Raw genomic sequence first — 20,983 nt, 5'->3', positions numbered from 1 at the left:
TAAACAGAGAGTACACAGTGGCAGAATACCTGACCACTGTGACTGACCCAAACTTAAGGAAAGCTTTGACTATGTACAGACTCAGTGAGCATAGCCTTGCTATTGAGAAAGGCCGCCGTAGGCAGACCTGGCTCTCAAGAGAAGACAGGCTATGTGCACACTGCCCACAAAATGAGGTGGAAACTGATCTGCACTTCCTAACCTCCTGCCAAATGTATGACCATATTAGAGACACATATTTCCCTCAGATCACACAGACCCACAAAGAATTCGAAAAACAAACCCAATTTTGATAAACTCCCATATCTACTGGGTGAAATACCACAGTGTGACATCACAGCAGCAAGATGTGTGACCTGTTGCCACAAGAAAAGGTCAACCAGTGAAGAACAAACACCATTGTAAATACAACCCATATTTATGTTTATTTTTGTACTTAAACTATTTTCACATCATTACAACACTATATATAGACATAATATGACATTTGAAATGTCTTTATTCTTTTGGAACTTCTGTTAGTGTAATCTTTACTGTTCATTTTTATTGTTTATTTCACTTGTATTTATTATCTATTTTACTTGCTTTGGCAATGTTAACATATGTTTCCCATGCCAATAAAGCCCTTAAATTGAGAGCGAGCGAGAGCGAGCAAAGGGTAGACACAGGAAAACCTGGCTCCCTGTAGAGGAAAGGCTGTGCAACCACTGCACAACACCAGAACCTGAGACAGAGTTGCATTTTCTGACAACATGTAAAATATATAAAACAATTCGAGTGTAATTTCCCAAAATTTGAAACCCTTATTCAAGGTTACAGCCTTAAATGCATTCGGAAAGTATTCAGACCCCTTGACTTTTTCCACTTTTTGTTACATTACAGCCTTATTCAAAAGAAAGAATGTCCCTCTTCAATCGACACACAATACCCCATAAGGACAAAGCAAAAACAGTTTCTAAAATTTTTACACATTTATTACAAATAAAAACCGGTAATATCACATTTACTTAAATATTCAGACCCTTTACTCAGTACTTTGTTGAAGCACCTTTGGCAGCGATTACAGCCTCGAGTCTTCTTGGGTATGACGCTGCAAGCTAAGCACAGCTGTATTTGGGGAGTTTCTCCCATTCTTCTCTGCAGATCTTCTCAAGCTCTGTCAGGTTGGATGGGGAGCGTCGCTGCACAGCTATTTTCAGGTTTCTCCAGAGATGTTCGATCGGGTTCAAGTCTGGGCTCTGGCTGGGCCACTGAAGGACATTCAGAGACTTGTCCCGAAGCCAATTCTGCGTTGTCTTGGCTGTGTGCTTCGGGTCATTGTCCTGTTGGAAGGTGAACCTTCGCCCTAGTCTGAGGTCCTGAGCGCTCTGGAGCAGGTTTTCATTAAGGATCTCTCTGTACTTTGCTCCGTTCATCTTTGCGTCGATCCTGACTAGTCTCCCAGTCCCTGCCGCTGAAAAACATCCCCACAGCATGATGCTGCCACCACCATGCTTCACCGTAGGGATGGTGCCAGGTTTCCTCCAGACGTGATGCTTGGAATTCAGGCCAAAGAGTTCAATCTTGGTTTCATCAGACCAGAGAATCTTGTTTCTCATGGTCTGAGAGTCTTTAGGTGCCTTTTGGCAAACTCCAAGCGGGCTGTCATGTGCCTTTTACTGAGGAGTGACTTCCGTCTGGCAACTCTACCCATAAAGGTCTGATTGGTGGAGTGCTGCAGAGATGGTTGTCCTTCTGGAAGTTTCTCCCATCTCCACAGATGAACTCTGGAGCTCTGTCAGAGTGACCATCAGGTTCTTGGTCACCTCCCTGACCAAGTCCCTTCTCCCCCGATTGCTCAGTTTGGCAGGGCGGCCAGCTCTAGGAAGAGTCTTGGTGGTTCCAAACCTCTTCCATTTAAGAATGATGGAGGACACTGTGTTGTTGGGGACCTTCAATGCTGCATAAATATTTTGGTATCCTTCCCCAGATCTGTGCCTCGACACAATCCTGTCTCGGAGCTCTACGAATAATTCCTTCAACCTAATGGCTTGGTTTTTTTCTCCTGACATGCACTGTCATCTACACACATTTGCAAAAAATGTCTAAAAAACAGTTTTTGCCTTGTCATTATGGGGTATTGTGATGTCGTTATGGGGTATTGTGATGTCATTATGGGGTATTGTGATGTCATTATGGGGTATTGTGATGTCATTATGGGGTATTGTGTGTAGACTGATGAGGAAAAAAGGTAATTTAATCTATTTTAGAATGAGGCTGTAACGTAACAAAATGTGGAAAAAGGGGAAAGGGTTTGAATACTTTCTGAATGGCCTGTAAGCTTGAAAACATGGACAGTGGTACTCAGCAATGTGTTGTATTGGATTTGCCCCAAACATAACATTTTGTATTGTTAGGTTCTAATTTTGAGTAAATAACTCACGGACACTAGAGAAGCTTAACCAAGTTTAATTCTTCCCAAAGGATCGATACAGCTGTAATTCAGAAACAGACAAGGCTTCCCCCGTGGTGGTATTCATACCCCACTTTGGGTCGAGTCTCCTCCTTATCGCTAAACATTGCATCATTCTTGCTAAGCAGGGAACTAAGTGATATGAGGCTTCAATGGTTTATCCCCTAATCAGTACTGTCATGTGCGATTGTTTTCCTTGCATTCAGCTCCTCCTAAGCTTCATTATGTCTCTTTTGTGACTAAAGTTCCTATACTTCTGAGTATAACAATGTTCCAAGTTTAACCCCGAATCCAGCAGCATTCAGGGCAAAGGGTTAACTGGTTTGTTCATTTTTTTTGCAGTATTATTTCAGTGCCTTGTTGCTAACAGAAGAGATTTCAGATTTTAATGTTTAATTCATTTGTAAAAAAAAAAAAAAAAAAAAAAAAAAACATAATTCTCCATTGACATTATGGGGTATTGTGTGTAGGCCAGCGACCCCCAAAAAATCTAAATTTGATCCATTTTAAAATTCAAGCTTTAACAATAAAATGTTGGAAAAGGTCAAGAGGCGTGAACACTTTCTGAAGGCCCTGTATATGAGACAGACTGTTACGGCCCAGAACGGCCACTAGGTGGCGACCTCGTACCTGTGCGGAGAGTGGAGAAGAACAGGAGCCAGAAGAGACAGAGGATGGGTGCTGCCACCACCTGGTTGACGGCCCCAGAGTGGATCTTCTTGTCCAGCTTGGAGGGAAGGTAGGCATAGTACATGTTGTAGCGATCTGCCAGGTGCTTCAACAGCATGTACATCAGACCTGGAGAGAGAGACGGAGATGGGAGAGGAGAGAGGGACGGAGACGGGAGAGGAGAGAGGGACGGAGACGGGAGAGGAGAGGGGGGAGAGAGGGGAGGAGAGAGGGACGGAGACGGGAGAGGAGAGGGGGGAGAGAGGGGAGGAGAGATGGACGGAGACGGGAGAGGAGAGAGGGGAGGAGAGAGGGACGGAGACGGGAGAGGAGAGAGAGAGAGGAGAGAGGAGCAGAGCCAGTCAGTGGGCCTAAAAACTAGCTTGTCCATAAGCCCCTCCCCTCTTCATTTTATAAATGGAACGTGTCCCGGGAATATTGACGGTCAAACAGACTTATCGTTGATACTTTCTCATAGTTATTCTGTCAGGTGATAAATAACCTGCTACTAGTCAGGTGATAAATAACCTGCTACTAGTCAGGTGATAAATAACCTACTACTAGTCAGGTGATAAATAACCTGCTACTAGTCAGGTGATAAATAACCTGCTACTAGTCAGGTGATAAATAACCTGCTACTAGTCAGGTGATAAATAACCTACTACCAGTCAGGTGATAAATAACCTACTACCAGTCAGGTGATAAATAACCTACTACTAGTCAGGTGATAAATAACCTGCTACTAGTCAGGTGAAAAATAACCTGCTACTAGTCAGGTGATAAATAACCTACTACCAGTCAGGTGATAAATAACCTGCTACTAGTCAGGTGATAAATAACCTACTACAGTCAGGTGATAAATAACCTGCTACTAGTCAGGTGATAAATAACCTACTACTAGTCAGGTGATAAATAACCTACTACAGTCAGGTGATAAATAACCTACTAGTCAGGTGATAAATAACCTACTACTAGTCAGGTGATAAATAACCTACTACTAGTCAGGTGATAAGAAACCTACTACCAGTCAGGTGATAAATAACCTACTACTAGTCAGGTGATAAATAACCTACCAGGTGATAAATAACCTACTACTAGTCAGGTGAAATAACCTACTACAGTCAGGTGATAAATAACCTGCTACTAGTCAGGTGATAAATAACCTACTACCAGTCAGGTGATAAATAACCTACTACCAGTCAGGTGATAAATAACCTACTACCAGTCAGGTGATAAATAACCTACTACTAGTCAGGTGATAAATAACCTGCTACTAGTCAGGTGAAAAATAACCTGCTACTAGTCAGGTGATAAATAACCTACTACCAGTCAGGTGATAAATAACCTACTAGTCAGGTGATAAATAACCTACTACTAGTCAGGTGATAAATAACCTACTACTAGTCAGGTGATAAGAAACCTACTACCAGTCAGGTGATAAATAACCTACTACTAGTCAGGTGATAAATAACCTACCAGGTGATAAATAACCTACTACTAGTCAGGTGAAATAACCTACTACAGTCAGGTGATAAATAACCTGCTACTAGTCAGGTGATAAATAACCTACTACCAGTCAGGTGATAAATAACCTACTACCAGTCAGGTGATAAATAACCTACTACCAGTCAGGTGATAAATAACCTGCTACTAGTCAGGTGATAAATAACCTGCTATAGTCAGGTGATAAATAACCTACTACTAGTCAGGTGATAAATAACCTGCTACTAGTCAGGTGATAAATAACCTACTACTAGTCAGGTGATAAATAACCTGCTACTAGTCAGGTGATAAATAACCTGCTACTAGTCAGGTGATAAATAACCTGCTACTAGTCAGGTGATAAATAACCTGCTACCAGTCAGGTGATAAATAACCTGCTACCAGTCAGGTGATAAATAACCTACTACCAGTCAGGTGATAAATAACCTGCTACCAGTCAGGTGATAAATAACCTACTACTAGCCAGGTGATAAATAACCTGCTACTAGTCAGGTGATAAATAACCTACTACTAGTCAGGTGATAAATAACCTGCTACCAGTCAGGTGATAAATAACCTACTACCAGTCAGGTGATAAATAACCTGCTACCAGTCAGGTGATAAATAACCTACTACTAGTCAGGTGATAAATAACCTGCTACCAGTCAGGTGATAAATAACCTACTACTAGCCAGGTGATAAATAACCTGCTACTAGTCAGGTGATAAATAACCTGCTACCAGTCAGGTGATAAATAACCTACTACCAGTCAGGTGATAAATAACCTACTACAGTCAGGTGATAAATAACCTGCTACTAGTCAGGTGATAAATAACCTGCTACTAGTCAGGTGATAAATAACCTGCTACTAGTCAGGTGATAAATAACCTACTACCAGTCAGGTGATAAATAACCTACTACCAGTCAGGTGATAAATAACCTACTACCAGTCAGGTGATAAATAACCTACTACAGTCAGGTGATAAATAACCTACTACTAGTCAGGTGATAAATAACCTGCTACAGTCAGATGATAAATAACCTGCTACTAGTCAGGTGATAAATAATCTACTAGTCAGGTGATAAATAACCTACTACGTCAGGTGATAAATAACCTACTACTAGTCAGGTGATAAATAACCTACTAGCCAGGTGATAAATAACCTACTACAGTCAGGTGATAAATAACCTACTACTAGTCAGGTGATAAATAACCTACTAGCCAGGTGATAAATAACCTGCTACAGTCAGGTGATAAATAACCTACTAGCCAGGTGATAAATAACTTGCTACAGTCAGGTGATGGCAAGAAATAACATATTATTTTAGCTACCAAAGCTTTGGGAAAGCCAGCCTGATGCATCAGGCCACCCAGTGGGCACACTACGTCATTTTAAATGTGGAGAATTGGGTTTTATTTGGTTGATACATTGATGAATGAGATTACAATTTATTATCAAACATTCTAAAAGACCACCAAAAGTTGGTAGATTTCCCAATGTGTTATCACTGCGCTTACAACCCTTTGAAGAACAACCAAATTCAAAATGGGATTGTCAGATATTTATACAACAAAACTTAAATGTGTTATCACTATGCTTCATCTGACAGCACAACCCAATGACCTGGATTGCAAATGAGATTATTAAAGTGCAAGTGAAGATCAAGATCATTAAAGCAATTGCGAAGTTCCCCACAGACATGCAACCTTTGCATTCTATCTTGAACGTGTACGTTTTCTATGATGACATAAGACAACACGTATAGTTACAGTAACCTCAACATACTACGGTTGAATATTACATTAGTTTGTAAGAGAGCCTTAAACGTTTAGGCTCTATGCTGTATTACAAAAGTTATATTGAATTGTGTTTGATTGACACAACGCAACCAAACGTCAACATTTAAAGGAGATCGTTCCGTCCGTGCCACTGAGTCTGGCTTGAATTCCAGTCTGTCTACAAATTAATAATTGATATGTTGGATCCACATCGTCAATTCAAGTTAAAGAATAGGACTCAATTCAATCAAACTTTAAATCCAGTTTGAATCCAGTTTGAATCCAGTTTGAATCCAGTTTGAATCCAGTTTGTATCCAGTTTGTATCCAGTTTGTATCCAGTTTGAATCCAATTGGTTTTGATTGAGTCATATTCTTTATGTATGGTCTATTTCAGATCAATCCTGGGTCCAATTTTAACAACAGCTGTTTATGACTCCCTAAACGTTATATAGGCCTAAATAGCATTATTGATGATATAATTTATAAAGTATGGTTATATTTCATTTTCTCTGTTGAACCTACCCTTTGGGACAACTTTGACAGCAACAGTGAATCTGTCAAGTGGAGATTCCTCAACAATTATTCTCAACATAGCACTTTTTTTCTTTTCTTATAGTGGATATTACGTTGAAGATCTGACATTGTTTCAAAGGTACAAATTCAACATATTTTAAACAAGGTTTGTCTATGTTGAAAATTGATTACCATGATGACTTAAACATGTGGTTGAAATTTCATCTTCAAAACAATAGTGGATGACTTTTTGCAAATCCATTATATTTTCCACGTTGACTTAACCCCTCCGTGCCCAGTGGGCAGTTAGTAACAGTGGAGCTCAGCTCACCGAAGGGGACGATGATTGGACAGGTGATGCTGTATGTCATGACCACAGTGAAGACACACATCATCCAGGCATAGGCCGCCCCGAACTGGAACTCATACGCCTGGTGCTGCAGAGCATAGAAATAGAGTTACAGAACTGGAACTCATACGCCTGGTGCTGCAGAGCATAGAAATAGAGTTACAGAACTGGAACTCATACACCTGGTGCTGCAGAGCATAGAAATAGAGTTACAGAACTGGAACTCATACACCTGGTGCTGCAGAGCATAGAAATAGAGTTATAGAACTGGAACTCATACACCTGGTGCTGCAGAGCATAGAAATAGAGTTATAGAACTGGAACTCATACACGTGGTGCTGCAGAGCATAGAAATAGAGTTATAGAACTGCAACTCATATGCTTGATGATGCAGAGAGACACACATTAACAGGAGGATATTATTATATGTCCTTAGGGAAGCTTAAGTTCAATAAAAACATAGCTTGTCAGGGTTGGGGTTCATGCCATTTCAACACAGTCAATTCAGGAAGTACATTGAAATATCAATTTCCTCATTGCTCTCCTCATTGAAATGTCAGTTTACTTCCTGAATTGACTGGTTTTAAATGTATTTGACCCTGACCCAGTAGCACAGTGTTTCCCAACCCTGGTTCTCCAGTAGACCCAACAGTACACCCTGGAGGACCAGGGTTGGGGAACACTGCAGTAACACATAACCAGAGAGGAAGAGGAGAAGTGAGAGAATTGACTCCACCCCAAAATCTGTCCACATGAAAATACAGCGTTAACCAGTGGAACTGGGGATTTTATGTATAGGGGTCATTGAGTGTCGAATTTGGTCAACATAAAATGTAATTGCTAATTTGCAACGTGAGGCTTATTTGATCGAATATAAGTTGTATTAGAGCGGTCAGTCGACTATCTTGTCAGTCCATAGATAATCTTAGATATAACTATTTTCATCCCAGTAGTGATGTAGTTTACGAGATTGACTAACTGAGGTCTTCCTGATCCACCAGGTGGCGCTCCTCTACTCACCCTCTTGACGTTGCGTCTCTCGGCAGCAGAGCGAGCCAGACACAACCGGGTCATATACATGAGCAGACCAGGGATCCTCAGCAGATCCATGGCGTTACCGATGAACGCCGACGCGATGACATAGTTCACAAAGAACGCCCCGTTGTCAGGCAGGAACACACACCTGGGGGGGCAGGAAATGACATCACAACAATAACATACCTTTTTCACACTATAGTGCCAAACAGAAGCACACTACGCTGGATTGGATTTGTTCTGTTCTCTTCACATGATTCTATCCAGCACGGTTTCTGAAACGATGTGGGATGTGTAGCCAGTACGGGTCGGGACAACAGTGTGAAAGGGGATATTACAGACTTACTCTCTCCTAAATCACTATACTAAACCCAAAACAACAGCCAGTTCCATAAGGACACAATATGATGAGAGAATATGGAAGCTGTTCTGATTGGTCCAGAGGAGATAATTGTTACCTGACAAGGTAGGGCTAAGATAAGAACCACTACGTTAGACTATGCGGTGGGGCGAAGACAGGAAATTACATCACAACAACAATATTACTCAGTGAATCTCAGACCCTATTTACTCTGGATCTGAGACGATTGAACAGGTGTGGTAACTCATTCTAACCCAACTGGTCAGGTGTGGTAACTCATTCTAACCCAACTGGTCAGGTGTGGTAACGCATTCTAACCCTACTGGCCAGGTGTGGTAACTCATTCTAACCCAACTGGCCAGGTGTGGTAACTCATTCTAACCCTGCTGGCCAGGTGTGGTAACTCATTCTAACCCAACTGGCCAGGTGTAGTAACTCATTCTAACCCTGCTGGCCAGGTGTGGTAACTCATTCTAACCCTGCTGGCCAGGTGTGGTAACTCATTCTAACCCTACTGGCCAGGTGTGGTAACTCATTCTAACCCTGCTGGCCAGGTGTGGTAACTCATTCTAACCCTGCTGGCCAGGTGTGGTAACTCATTCTAACCCTGCTGGCCAGGTGTGGTAACTCATTCTAACCCAACTGGTCAGGTGTGGTAACTCATTCTAACCCTGCTGGCCAGGTGTGGTAACTCATTCTAACCCAACTGGCCAGGTGTGGTAACTCATTCTAACCCTACTGGCCAGGTGTGGTAACTCATTCTAACCCAACTGGCCAGGTGTGGTAACTCATTCTAACCTACTGGCCAGGTGTGGTAACTCATTCTAACCCAACTGGCCAGGTGTGGTAACTCATTCTAACCCTGCTGGCCAGGTGTGGTAACTCATTCTAACCCTGCTGGCCAGGTGTGGTAACTCATTCTAACCCTGCTGGCCAGGTGTGGTAACTCATTCTAACCCTGCTGGCCAGGTGTGGTAACTCATTCTAACCCTACTGGCCAGGTGTGGTAACTCATTCTAACCCTACTGGCCAGGTGTGGTAACTCATTCTAACCCTACTGGCCAGGTGTGGTAACTCATTCTAACCCTACTGGCCAGGTGTGGTAACTCATTCTAACCCTACTGGCCAGGTGTGGTAACTCATTCTAACCCTACTGGCCAGGTGTGGTAACTCATTCTAACCCAACTGGCCAGGTGTGGTAACTCATTCTAACCCTACTGGCCAGGTGTGGTAACTCATTCTAACCCTGCTGGCCAGGTGTGGTAACTCATTCTAACCCTACTGGCCAGGTGTGGTAACTCATTCTAACCCTACTGGCCAGGTGTGGTAACTCATTCTAACCCTGCTGGCCAGGTGTGGTAACTCATTCTAACCCTACTGGCCAGGTGTGGTAACTCATTCTAACCCTACTGGCCAGGTGTGGTAACTCATTCTAACCCTACTGGCCAGGTGTGGTAACTCATTCTAACCCTGCTGGCCAGGTGTGGTAACTCATTCTAACCCTGCTGGCCAGGTGTGGTAACTCATTCTAACCCTGCTGGCCAGGTGTGGTAACTCATTCTAACCCTGCTGGCCAGGTGTGGTAACTCATTCTAACCCTGCTGGCCAGGTGTGGTAACTCATTCTAACCCTACTGGCCAGGTGTGGTAACTCATTCTAACCCTGCTGGCCAGGTGTGGTAACTCATTCTAACCCTACTGGCCAGGTGTGGTAACTCATTCTAACCCTGCTGGCCAGGTGTGGTAACTCATTCTAACCCAACTGGTCAGGTGTGGTAACTCATTCTAACCCTACTGGCCAGGTGTGGTAACTCATTCTAACCCTACTGGCCAGGTGTGGTAACTCATTCTAACCCTACTGGCCAGGTGTGGTAACTCATTCTAACCCAACTGGCCAGGTGTGGTAACTCATTCTAACCCTGCTGGCCAGGTGTGGTAACTCATTCTAACCCTGCTGGCCAGGTGTGGTAACTCATTCTAACCCTACTGGCCAGGTGTGGTAACTCATTCTAACCCTGCTGGCCAGGTGTGGTAACTCATTCTAACCCTACTGGCCAGGTGTGGTAACTCATTCTAACCCAACTGGTCAGGTGTGGTAACTCATTCTAACCCTGCTGGCCAGGTGTGGTAACTCATTCTAACCCAACTGGCCATGTGTGGTAACTCATTCTAACCCTACTGGCCAGGTGTGGTAACTCATTCTAACCCTACTGGCCAGGTGTGGTAACTCATTCTAACCCTACTGGCCAGTTGTGGTAACTCATTCTAACCCTACTGGCCAGGTGTGGTAACTCATTCTAACCCAACTGGCCAGGTGTGGTAACTCATTCTAACCCTACTGGCCAGGTGTGGTAACTCATTCTAACCCTGCTGGCCAGGTGTGGTAACTCATTCTAACCCAACTGGTCAGGTGTGGTAACTCATTCTAACCCTGCTGGCCAGGTGTGGTAACTCATTCTAACCCAACTGGCCATGTGTGGTAACTCATTCTAACCCTACTGGCCAGGTGTGGTAACTCATTCTAACCCTACTGGCCAGGTGTGGTAACTCATTCTAACCCTACTGGCCAGGTGTGGTAACTCATTCTAACCCTACTGGCCAGGTGTGGTAACTCATTCTAACCCAACTGGCCAGGTGTGGTAACTCATTCTAACCCTACTGGCCAGGTGTGGTAACTCATTCTAACCCTACTGGCCAGACTCTAATCTGTTTCGGACTCGGTTCCACTGTGATTTTTCATTGTTCCCCTCTAATCAGGGACTGATTTAGACCTGGGACACCAGGTGGGTGATTCCCCTCTAATCAGGGACTGATTTAGACCTGTGACACCAGGTGGGTGATTCCCCCTCTAATCAGGACCTGATTTAGACCTGGGACACCAGGTGGGTGATTCCCCCTCTAATCAGGGACTGATTTAGACCTGGGACACCAGGTGGGTGCATTTATTGATCAGGTAGAACAGGAAACCAGCAGCATTCCGGACCTCGTGGGGTAAGATCAGAATACCCCCTGGCTAGGCTGCTCGGGGTTCAGCCCTTCCTAAAAGACGACACTAAACAAACAGCTAGTTCCATAAGGGACACGTCAGAGAATATGGAAGCTGCTCTGACTGTACATCATTGAAAGACAGATAAATTGTTACAAGCAGCACTAAAATATGACCGACAACTTTTACACGATGAGCCAGAACGAGGCCAGCAGAGACCACAGTGCACAAGGTAAAGGTTCTAAGGTTGAGAGCAGACAGCCACCGGACGTACCATGAAGGTTGGGTTACTGCTGCTGACAAGTACTGTAAGGACATACGTTCAACAATTACATCAGATGTCCAGGCAAGTTCCATTCGTCCAAAGTAATGTCTTGTGACTGACAATGTGGTCAAATCAATCAACTGTACTTTATTAAAGCCTTTTTTTTACATCAGCTAATATCTCAAAGTGCTCTACAGAAACCCAGCCTAAAACCCCAAAACAGCAAGCAATGCAGATGCAGAAAGTACGGCGGCTAGGAAAAACTCCCTCGATGCCAGGAACCTAGGAATGAAACTTGGAGAGGAACTAGGAACGGCTACTTACTCAAACCTCACAGCAGCGTCAGCCAGGAAGCGCTTGTCAAACAGCCATCGGAAGAAAACATCCAGACTGGAAGGAGGAAGGAAACAGTTCTCAGAACGATAGGAGAGCTGGTTGATGATTGGATTAGAAACTCCATGACTGAGAATGGGGTCATAAAGGGACAGTTTCCTGCACCCAGATTAAGGCTAGTGAATCCAGATTAAGGCTAGTGAACCCAGATGAAGGCTAGTGAACCCAGATGAAGGCTAGTGAACCCAGATGAAGGCTAGTGAACCCAGATGAAGGCTAGTGAACCCAAATGAAGGCTAGTGAACCCAGATTAAGGCTAGTGAACCCAGATTAAGGCTAGTGAACCCAGATTAAGGCTAGTGAACTCAGATTAAGGCTAGTGAACTCAGATTAAGGCTAGTGAACTCAGATTAAGGCTAGTGAACCCAGATTAAGGCTAGTGAACCCAGATTAAGGCTAGTGAACCCAAATGAAGGCTAGTGATGGGCTCCATTGAGAGTGTCCGCATTCAGTGGAGTGTCCGCCCTCAGATTGGAAGGTTGGGAGTTCGATCCCTGGCAGAGTCATACCAGAGACAATTTAAAAAATATACATACAGTTGAAGTCGGAAGTTTACATACACCGTAGCTAAATACGTTTAAACTCAGTTTCACAATTCCTGACATTTCATCCTAGTAAAAATTCCCTGTCAGTTAGGATCACCACTTTATTTTAAGAATGTGAAATGTCAGAATAATAGTAGAGAGAATGATTTCTTTCAGCTTTTATTTCTTTCATCACATTCCCCGTGAGTCAGAAGTTTAAATACACTCAATTAGTATTTGGTAGCATTGCCTTTAAATTGTTTAACTTGGGTCAAACGTTTCAGGTAGCCTTCCACAAGCTTCCCACAATAAATTGGGTGAATTTTGGCCGTTCCTCATGACAGAGCTGGTGTAACTGAGTCAGGTTTGAGGCCTCTTTGCTCGCAAACGCTTTTTCAGTTCTGCCCACAGATTTTCTATAGGATTGAAGTCAGGGCTTTATGATGGCCACTTCAGTACCTTGAATTTGTTGTTCTTAAGCCATTTTGTCACAACTTTGGAAGTATGCTTGGGGTCATTGTCCATTTGGAAGACCCATTTGCGACCAAGCTTTAACTTCCTGACTGATGTCTTGAGATGTTGCTTCAATATATCCACATAATTTTCTTTCCTCATGATGCCATCTATTTTGTGAAGTGCACCAGTCCCTCCTGCAGCAAAGCACCCCCACAACATGATGCTGCCACCCCCGTGCTTCACGGTTGGGATGGTGTTCTTCGGCTTGCAAGCCTCCCCCTTTTTCCTCCAAACATAACGATGGTCATTATGGCCAAACAGTTCTATTTTTATTTCATCAGACCAGAGGACATTTCTCCAAAAAGTACGGTCTTTGTCCCCATGTGCAGTTGCAAACCGTAGTCTGGCTTTTTATGGCAGTTTTGGAGCAGTGGCTTCTTCCTTGCTGAGCGGCCTTTCAGGTTATGTCAATATAGGACTCGTTTTACTGTGGATATAGATACTTTTGTACCCGTTTCCTCCAGCATCTTCACAAGGTCCTTTGCTGTTGTTCTGGGATTGATTTGCACTTTTTGCACCAAAGTACGTTCATCTCTAGGAGACACAACGCGTCTCCTTCCTGAGCGGTATGACGGCTGCGCGGTCCCATGGTGTCTATACTTGCGTACTATTGTTTGTACAGATGAACGTGGTACCTTCAGGTGTTTGGAAATTGCTCCCAATGATGAACCAGACTTGTGGAGATCTACAATTCTTTTTCTGAGGTCTTGGCTGATTTCTTTGGATTTTCCCACGATGTCAAGCAAAGAGGCACTGAGTTTGAAGGTAGGCCTTGAAATACATCCACAGGTACACCTCCAATTGACTCAAAGGATGTCAATTAGCCATGACAATTTCTGGAATTTTCCAAGCTGTTTAAAGGCACAGTTAACTTGCCAAAACTACAGTTTGTTTACAACAAATTTGTGGAGTGGTTGAAAAACGGGTTTTAATGACTCCAACATAAGTGTATGTAAACTTCCGACTTATATATATATATATATATATACAGTATAAAAAGGTAGCACATGGTTGGTTCCTAATGCAGGGAAATGTGTCTGTGAAAACTAATTCTACATTTAATAAAAACTGTTGCACCTACAAACTCCTTCAGTCCAAATGGATCTAAATGTAACGGTCACATTACGGACTCTGTTGCCTCGTTTTAATACGACGTCTAGAATTTAAGCAAGGTTTGCGCAAAACACTGGGTCTGACGATCCTAATGCTAACGACCTTAATGCTAACGACCCGAATGCTAACGACGCTGATGCTAACGACGCTGATGCTAACGACCCTAATGCTAACGACCCTGATGCTAACGACCCTGATGCTAACGACCCTGATGCTAACGACCCTGATGCTAACGACCCTGATGCTAGCGACCCTGATGCTAGCGACCCTGATGCTAGCGACCCTGATGCTAGCGACCCTGATGCTAGCGACCCTGATGCTAGCGACCCTGATGCTAGCGACCCTGATGCTAGCGACCCTGATGCTAACGACCCTGATGCTAACGACCCTGATGCTAACGACCCTGATGCTAACGACCCTGTCCAAAATTTCGTTATAGTGGTTCTCGGTAAGGGCTGGACGGATCATGACGAGAGGCGGGGGGGGAAGAGTGTGTTGTGTACCTCCAATCAAATTGATTTCCCAATTTAAAATGTTCATGGACAATAATGAAGACATGTAGTACCTGCTGAGTCCTAGAGAGGGCAGCAGTAAGACCATGAAGATGAGGAAGGTGTAACATTTATGCATGGTTGTCCTGTTCTCTCCAGACCTATTAGAATACACGGAAAGTCAAAACGATCAACATTACACATTGAGAAATACAGAATACAAGAGCTATCCGCTCCAGCAAGTTAGCCAGGTCCCAGATCAGTTTGTGCTGGTTTTGCCAACTCCTACATAGTGACAAACAGATCTGGGACCAGACGTGTTAGATACACAGTGGGTGAAAAAATATCAACATTACTACGTGTGTGTGTGAGTGGTACCGTGTCCAGTGTGTGTGTGTGAGTGGTACCGTGTCCAGTGGGCCTCGAAGAAGGCCGAGTAGTATACGATGGTGGGTAGCAGGGCGGAGAAGGCCCACAGCAGCAGGGTGGGGAAGAACTGGGTCAGGATGGGGTTCTGGAGGAAGAGAGAGAGGAGGAAGAAGAGGGAGGAGGAAGGAAACATTGCAGATCAAGGTTAACCGATAAGGTTAGGAATAGTACACATATTAATGCCCTTTTCCCACTATAGTGTCAACCAAACCGTACTGCTGGATCTGATAGTTAAAGCTGAGGCTGCCTCCCAAATAGGACTTCATTTCTTTAAATAGTGCACTAAATAGGGAATAGGGTGCCATAATAGGGAATAGGGTGCCATAATAGGGAATAGGGTGTCATAATAAGGCACCATTTGGGACGCCGTCTGATGGTCGACCTCCTGAGCTTCACTAAGAGGGGTCAAAGGTGACTCACGTTGAGGTACTTGAAAGGCTTGGTGACAATGAACTTGTCCATGGTGGAGATGATGATGGCGGGGGTTGTGATGAAGAAGAGGAGGAGGAAGAGGATACAGTTGATGATGAAGCATCTCAGCCACCAGGGGAACCCTCCGACTGACAGATGCTCCCTGGGAGAAACAAGGAGATGACAAGTCAATCTATCAATCAATCAATTACCAGAGGAACCCTCCTACTGACAGATGCACCCTGGGAGAAACATGAAGAGGACAGGTCAATCAATCCAAGAATAGAACTTTGCTGTCCATATGTTGGGTCAGGTGTTTGGTTGGGCCAGGTGTTTGGTTGGGCCAGGTGTTTGGTTGGGCCAGGTGTTTGGTTGGGCCAGGTGTTTGGTTGGGCCAGGTGTTTGGTTGGGCCAGGTGTTGGGTTGGGTTTGGTTGGGCCAGGTGTTTGGTTGGGTCAGGTGTTTGGTTGGGCCAGGTGTTGGGTTGGGTTTGGTTGGGCCAGGTGTTTAAGTTGGGTTTTTCTACCCTGCACTTCCATCATTCGACTTCAAGAGGCTGAAAAAGCACCTTCTCACAGCACTTGTCAATTTATACCATGATCACCTGACAGGGGGGGGGGGGGGGGGGGGGCACAAAGAAATGGAACTCATGAGGAGGCGCAGTGTCTCGTGGGTCTGCGTACCACATCCATTACCCCCCCCCCCCAGCGAGAAAACATTTAAGTGGCCTCTGTCATGACAGCAAAGATTTAAAAATAAACGTAACGTTCATTTCCTGCAATTAAACACATTTTGCCTAAGGGTTGAGGCAAATGCTTGCAGTTTTTAATAAGATAACTGACGAGTGACTGCTGATGCAGAAGTACTATTATCATGTAATTGGTCCCCAGGCCTACAAAAGGGGGGGGGGCTGCAGGCCTCCAGTTGCCCATCTAACTGAATTATCCAATTAGTCTCAAATAAATTCCCAACCATGTGGACCGACTTAAAATGAAAATGTTTGCCAACACTTATTCTCATCAGCAGCCTACGCTTTAGCCTAATGCATCAAATTATTAGCCGGGGATATTATCAAAATAAACCTTTAACTTATTCATGTTCTTTTATCAACATTATATGGGAATAATAGGCATTTTATCTGCGAAAACATAGTCTATTTCTGAACAAAGTAACCATTTTCATTTCACTATATAAATACATGTAAAAACATGAAGGCTGAGGATGTGGCTTTTTCAAGTGCCAACATATCTCTGGAAAAAGTTGACAATCCCAAAATGCGCTCATTCATTAACACACATGTCAAGAACAGAGGCGGAGTCTGGAGAAGAAAGAAATGAAACAATTTCCATAATAACAGACAAAACCACTGAAACACAAGACCAATGTGTTCTTCTGTTGTAGGACAGATAGGTGTTGTTCTGGCTGAAACACAAGACCAATGTGTTCTTCTGTTGTAGGACAGATAGATGTTGTTCTGGCTGAAACACAAGACCAACATGTTCTTCTGTTGTAGGACAGATAGGTGTTGTTCTGGCTGAAACACAAGACCAATGTGTTCTTCTGTTGTAGGACAGATAGATGTTGTTCTGGCTGAAACACAAGACCAATGTGTTCTTCTGTTGTAGGACAGATAGATGTTGTTCTGGCTGAAACACAAGACCAATGTGTTCTTCTGTTGTAGGACAGATAGGTGTTGTTCTGGCTGAAACACAAGACCAATGTGTTCTTCTGTTGTAGGACAGATAGATGTTGTTCTGGCTGAAACACAAGACCAATGTGTTCTTCTGTTGTAGGACAGATAGATGTTGTTCTGGCTGAAACACAAGACCAATGTGTTCTTCTGTTGTAGGACAGGTAGGTGTTGTTCTGGCTGAAACACAAGACCAATGTGTTCTTCTGTTGTAGGACAGGTAGGTGTTGTTCTGGCTGAAACACAAGAAAAAAAAAAAAACTAAAAAATTCTAAAAACCATTTTAGAATAAGGCTGTAACGTGACAAAATGTTGAAAAAGTCAAGGGTCTGAATACTTTCCGAATGCACTGTGATAAACAGATATGTGGTGTAAATGGGAAGGTGCACACAGCACAGAAGGAGCAAAGGAGACGAAACCAAAAAGACAACAAGCGGACATAAAAGCTCAGAAAAACAAAAACTATTCTTGCAATAAAGGCCTTTGGAAAATCATATTAAATTGGATATATCGCCCAACAATACTTCACATATATACAAGACTGAGCCTGACACCTAGTGATGGTGCCAAATACGTACCGCCTCAGCGGTGAGGTAATTTGATACTGGCACTCAGCAGATGGATAATCCTCTAGGAGGGGGGACAGAGACGGTTTCTCTAAAGTGGATGGAAATTGAATTACCCCAAGCTCTTAGATACTTAGAGGTGATTCTCCACATGTATCAAAGTTAAATAGATTCCCACAGGTACACTATTAACATCTGGTATAGGTGATGTCATCCTGACACACTCCCTGAGTTAAGATAACTGCTGTTCCAACCAGAACACAGTCTGGATGTCTGGTGGTGACATCATAACACACTCTACTGTCTGGTGGTGACATCATAACACACTCCACTGTCTGGTGGTGACGTCATAACACACTCCACTGTCTGGTGGTGACATCATAACACACTCTACTGTCTGGTGGTGACGTCATAACACACTCTACTGTCTGGTGGTGACGTCATAACACACTCCACTGTCTGGTGGTGACGTCATAACACACTCCACTGTCTGGTGGTGACATCATAACACACTCTACTGTCTGGTGGTGACATCATAACACACTCTACTGTCTGGTGGTGACGTCATAACACACTCTACTGTCTGGTGGTGACATCACACACTCCACTGTCTGGTGGTGACATCATAACACACTCTACTGTCTGGTGGTGACGTCATAACACACTCTACTGTCTGGTGGTGACGTCATAACACACTCCACTGTCTGGTGGTGATGTCATAACACACTCTACTGTCTGGTGGTGACATTATAACACACTCCACTGTCTGGTGGTGACATCATAACACACTCTACTGTCTGGTGGTGACATCATAACACACTCACTGAGTTAAGATAACTGCTGTTCCAACCAGAACACAGTCTGGATGTCTGGTGGTGACATCATAACACACTCCACAGTCTGGTGGTGACATCATAACACACTCCACATTGTGGTGACATCTTAACCCAGTGAACTCCCCAGAGGGGAAACTGATTACATTAATCTGTGCTGTGATTTGTATTTGTTGTGGATCCCCGTTAGTTCCTGTCAAGGCAGCAGCTACTCTTCCTGGGGTTTATTATGGATCCCCATTAGTTCCTGTCAAGGCAGCAGCTACTCTTCCTGGGGTTTATTATGGATCCCCCATTAGTTCCTGCCAAGGCAGCAGCTACTCTTCCTGGGGTTTAGTATGGATCCCCATTAGTTCCTGTCAAGGCAGCAGCTACTCTTCCTGGGGTTTATTATGGATCCCCATTAGTTCCTGCCAAGGCAGCAGCTACTCTTCCTGGGGTTTATTATGGATCCCCATTAGTTCCTGTCAAGGCAGCAGCTACTCTTCCTGGGGTTTATTATGGATCCCCATTAGTTCCTGCCAAGGCAGCAGCTACTCTTCCTGGGGTTTATTATGGATCCCCATTAGTTCCTGTCAAGGCAGCAGCTACTCTTCCTGGGGTTTATTATGGATCCCCATTAGTTCCTGCCAAGACAGCAGCTACTCTTCCTGGGGTCAAGCAAAATGAAGGCAGTTATAGAATTATAAAAACATTACAATACAGGCCACTCCACCACTAACCTACAACACAAAATCCATGTGTACGTGTGTACGTGTACGTGTGCGTGTGCGTGTGTGTGTGTGTGTGCCTGTGTCTCTTCACAGTCCCCGGTGTTCAATAGAGTGTAGAGTGTATTTTTATCTGTTTTTTTTTTATCCAATTTTACTGCGTGCATGACTTCCAGTCATGGAACTCAGCCATGCTGCCCTGTTCTGAGCCAATTGCAATTTTCCTAAGTCCCTCTGTGGCACCTGACCACACGACTGAACAGTAGTCCACGTGCAACAAAACCAGGGCCTGTAGGACCTGCCTTGTTGATAGTGTTGTTAAGAAGGTAGAAACTAGGGCCTGTAGGACCTGCCTTGTTGATAGTGTTGTTAAGAAGGTAGAAACTAGGGCCTGTAGGACCTGCCTTGTTGATAGTGTTGTTAAGAAGGTAGAAACTAGGGCCTGTAGGACCTGCCTTGTTGATAGTGTTGTTAAGGTAGAAACTAGGGCCTGTAGGACCTGCCTTGTTGATAGTGTTGTTAAGAAGGTAGAAACTAGGGCCTGTAGGACCTGCCTTGTTGATAGTGTTGTTAAGAAGGTAGAAACTAGGGCCTGTAGGACCTGCCTTGTTGATAGTGTTGTTAAGAAGGTAGAAACTAGGGCCTGTAGGACCTGCCTTGTTGATAGTGTTGTTAAGAAGGTAGAAACTAGGGCCTGTAGGACCTGCCTTGTTGATAGTGTTGTTAAGAAGGTAGAAACTAGGGCCTGTAGGACCTGCCTTGTTGATAGTGTTGTTAAGAAGGTAAAGACTAGGGCCTGTAGGACCTGCCTTGTTGATAGTGTTGTTAAGAAGGTAGAAACTAGGGCCTGTAGGACCTGCCTTGTTGATAGTGCTGTTAAGAAGGTAGAAACTAGGGCCTGTAGGACCTGCCTTGTTGATAGTGTTGTTAAGAAGGTAGAAACTAGGGCCTGTAGGACCTGCCTTGTTGATAGTGCTGTTAAGAAGGTAGAAACTAGGGCCTGTAGGACCTGCCTTGTTGATAGTGCTGTTAAGAAGGTAGAAACTAGGGCCTGTAGGACCTGCCTTGTTGATAGTGTTGTTAAGAAGGTAGAAACTAGGGCCTGTAGGACCTGCCTTGTTGATAGTGTTGTTAAGAAGGTAGAAACTAGGGCCTGTAGGACCTGCCTTGTTGATAGTGTTGTTAAGAAGGTAGAAACTAGGGCCTGTAGGACCTGCCTTGTTGATAGTGTTGTTAAGAAGGTAGAAACTAGGGCCTGTAGGACCTGCCTTGTTGGTAGTGCTGTTAAGAAGGTAGAAACTAGGTTCTGTAGGACCTGCCTTGTTGATAGTGTTGTTAAGAAGGTAGAAACTAGGGCCTGTAGGACCTGCCTTGTTGATAGTGTTGTTAAGAAGGTAGAAACTAGGGCCTGTAG

The 20,983-nt window shown here is 44.0% G+C and overlaps 1 protein-coding gene across 2 annotated transcripts in view; it reads right to left on the bottom strand.

Annotated features, from left to right (window-relative positions):
• LOC120039588 (CSC1-like protein 2) overlaps window positions 1–20,983 on the bottom strand; it is a 134,826-nt gene that overhangs the window by 11,698 nt on the left and 102,145 nt on the right. For both annotated transcript variants that reach the window (XM_038985004.1, XM_038985005.1), the window contains 7 exons: window positions 15,780–15,933; window positions 15,338–15,444; window positions 15,005–15,091; window positions 12,218–12,283; window positions 8,268–8,430; window positions 7,230–7,335; window positions 3,083–3,250 (listed from right to left, as the gene is read on the bottom strand). In XM_038985004.1, the coding sequence (XP_038840932.1) occupies window positions 3,083–3,250; window positions 7,230–7,335; window positions 8,268–8,430; window positions 12,218–12,283; window positions 15,005–15,091; window positions 15,338–15,444; window positions 15,780–15,933 (851 nt within the window). The remainder of the gene's footprint in view (window positions 1–3,082; window positions 3,251–7,229; window positions 7,336–8,267; window positions 8,431–12,217; window positions 12,284–15,004; window positions 15,092–15,337; window positions 15,445–15,779; window positions 15,934–20,983) is intronic.

Source organism: Salvelinus namaycush, unplaced genomic scaffold (assembly GCF_016432855.1).
Source record: "Salvelinus namaycush isolate Seneca unplaced genomic scaffold, SaNama_1.0 Scaffold282, whole genome shotgun sequence".
Lineage (NCBI taxonomy): Eukaryota > Metazoa > Chordata > Actinopteri > Salmoniformes > Salmonidae > Salvelinus > Salvelinus namaycush.
Note: the sequence above shows the minus strand (reverse complement) of the source record. Positions and strands in the feature narration are given on the sequence as shown.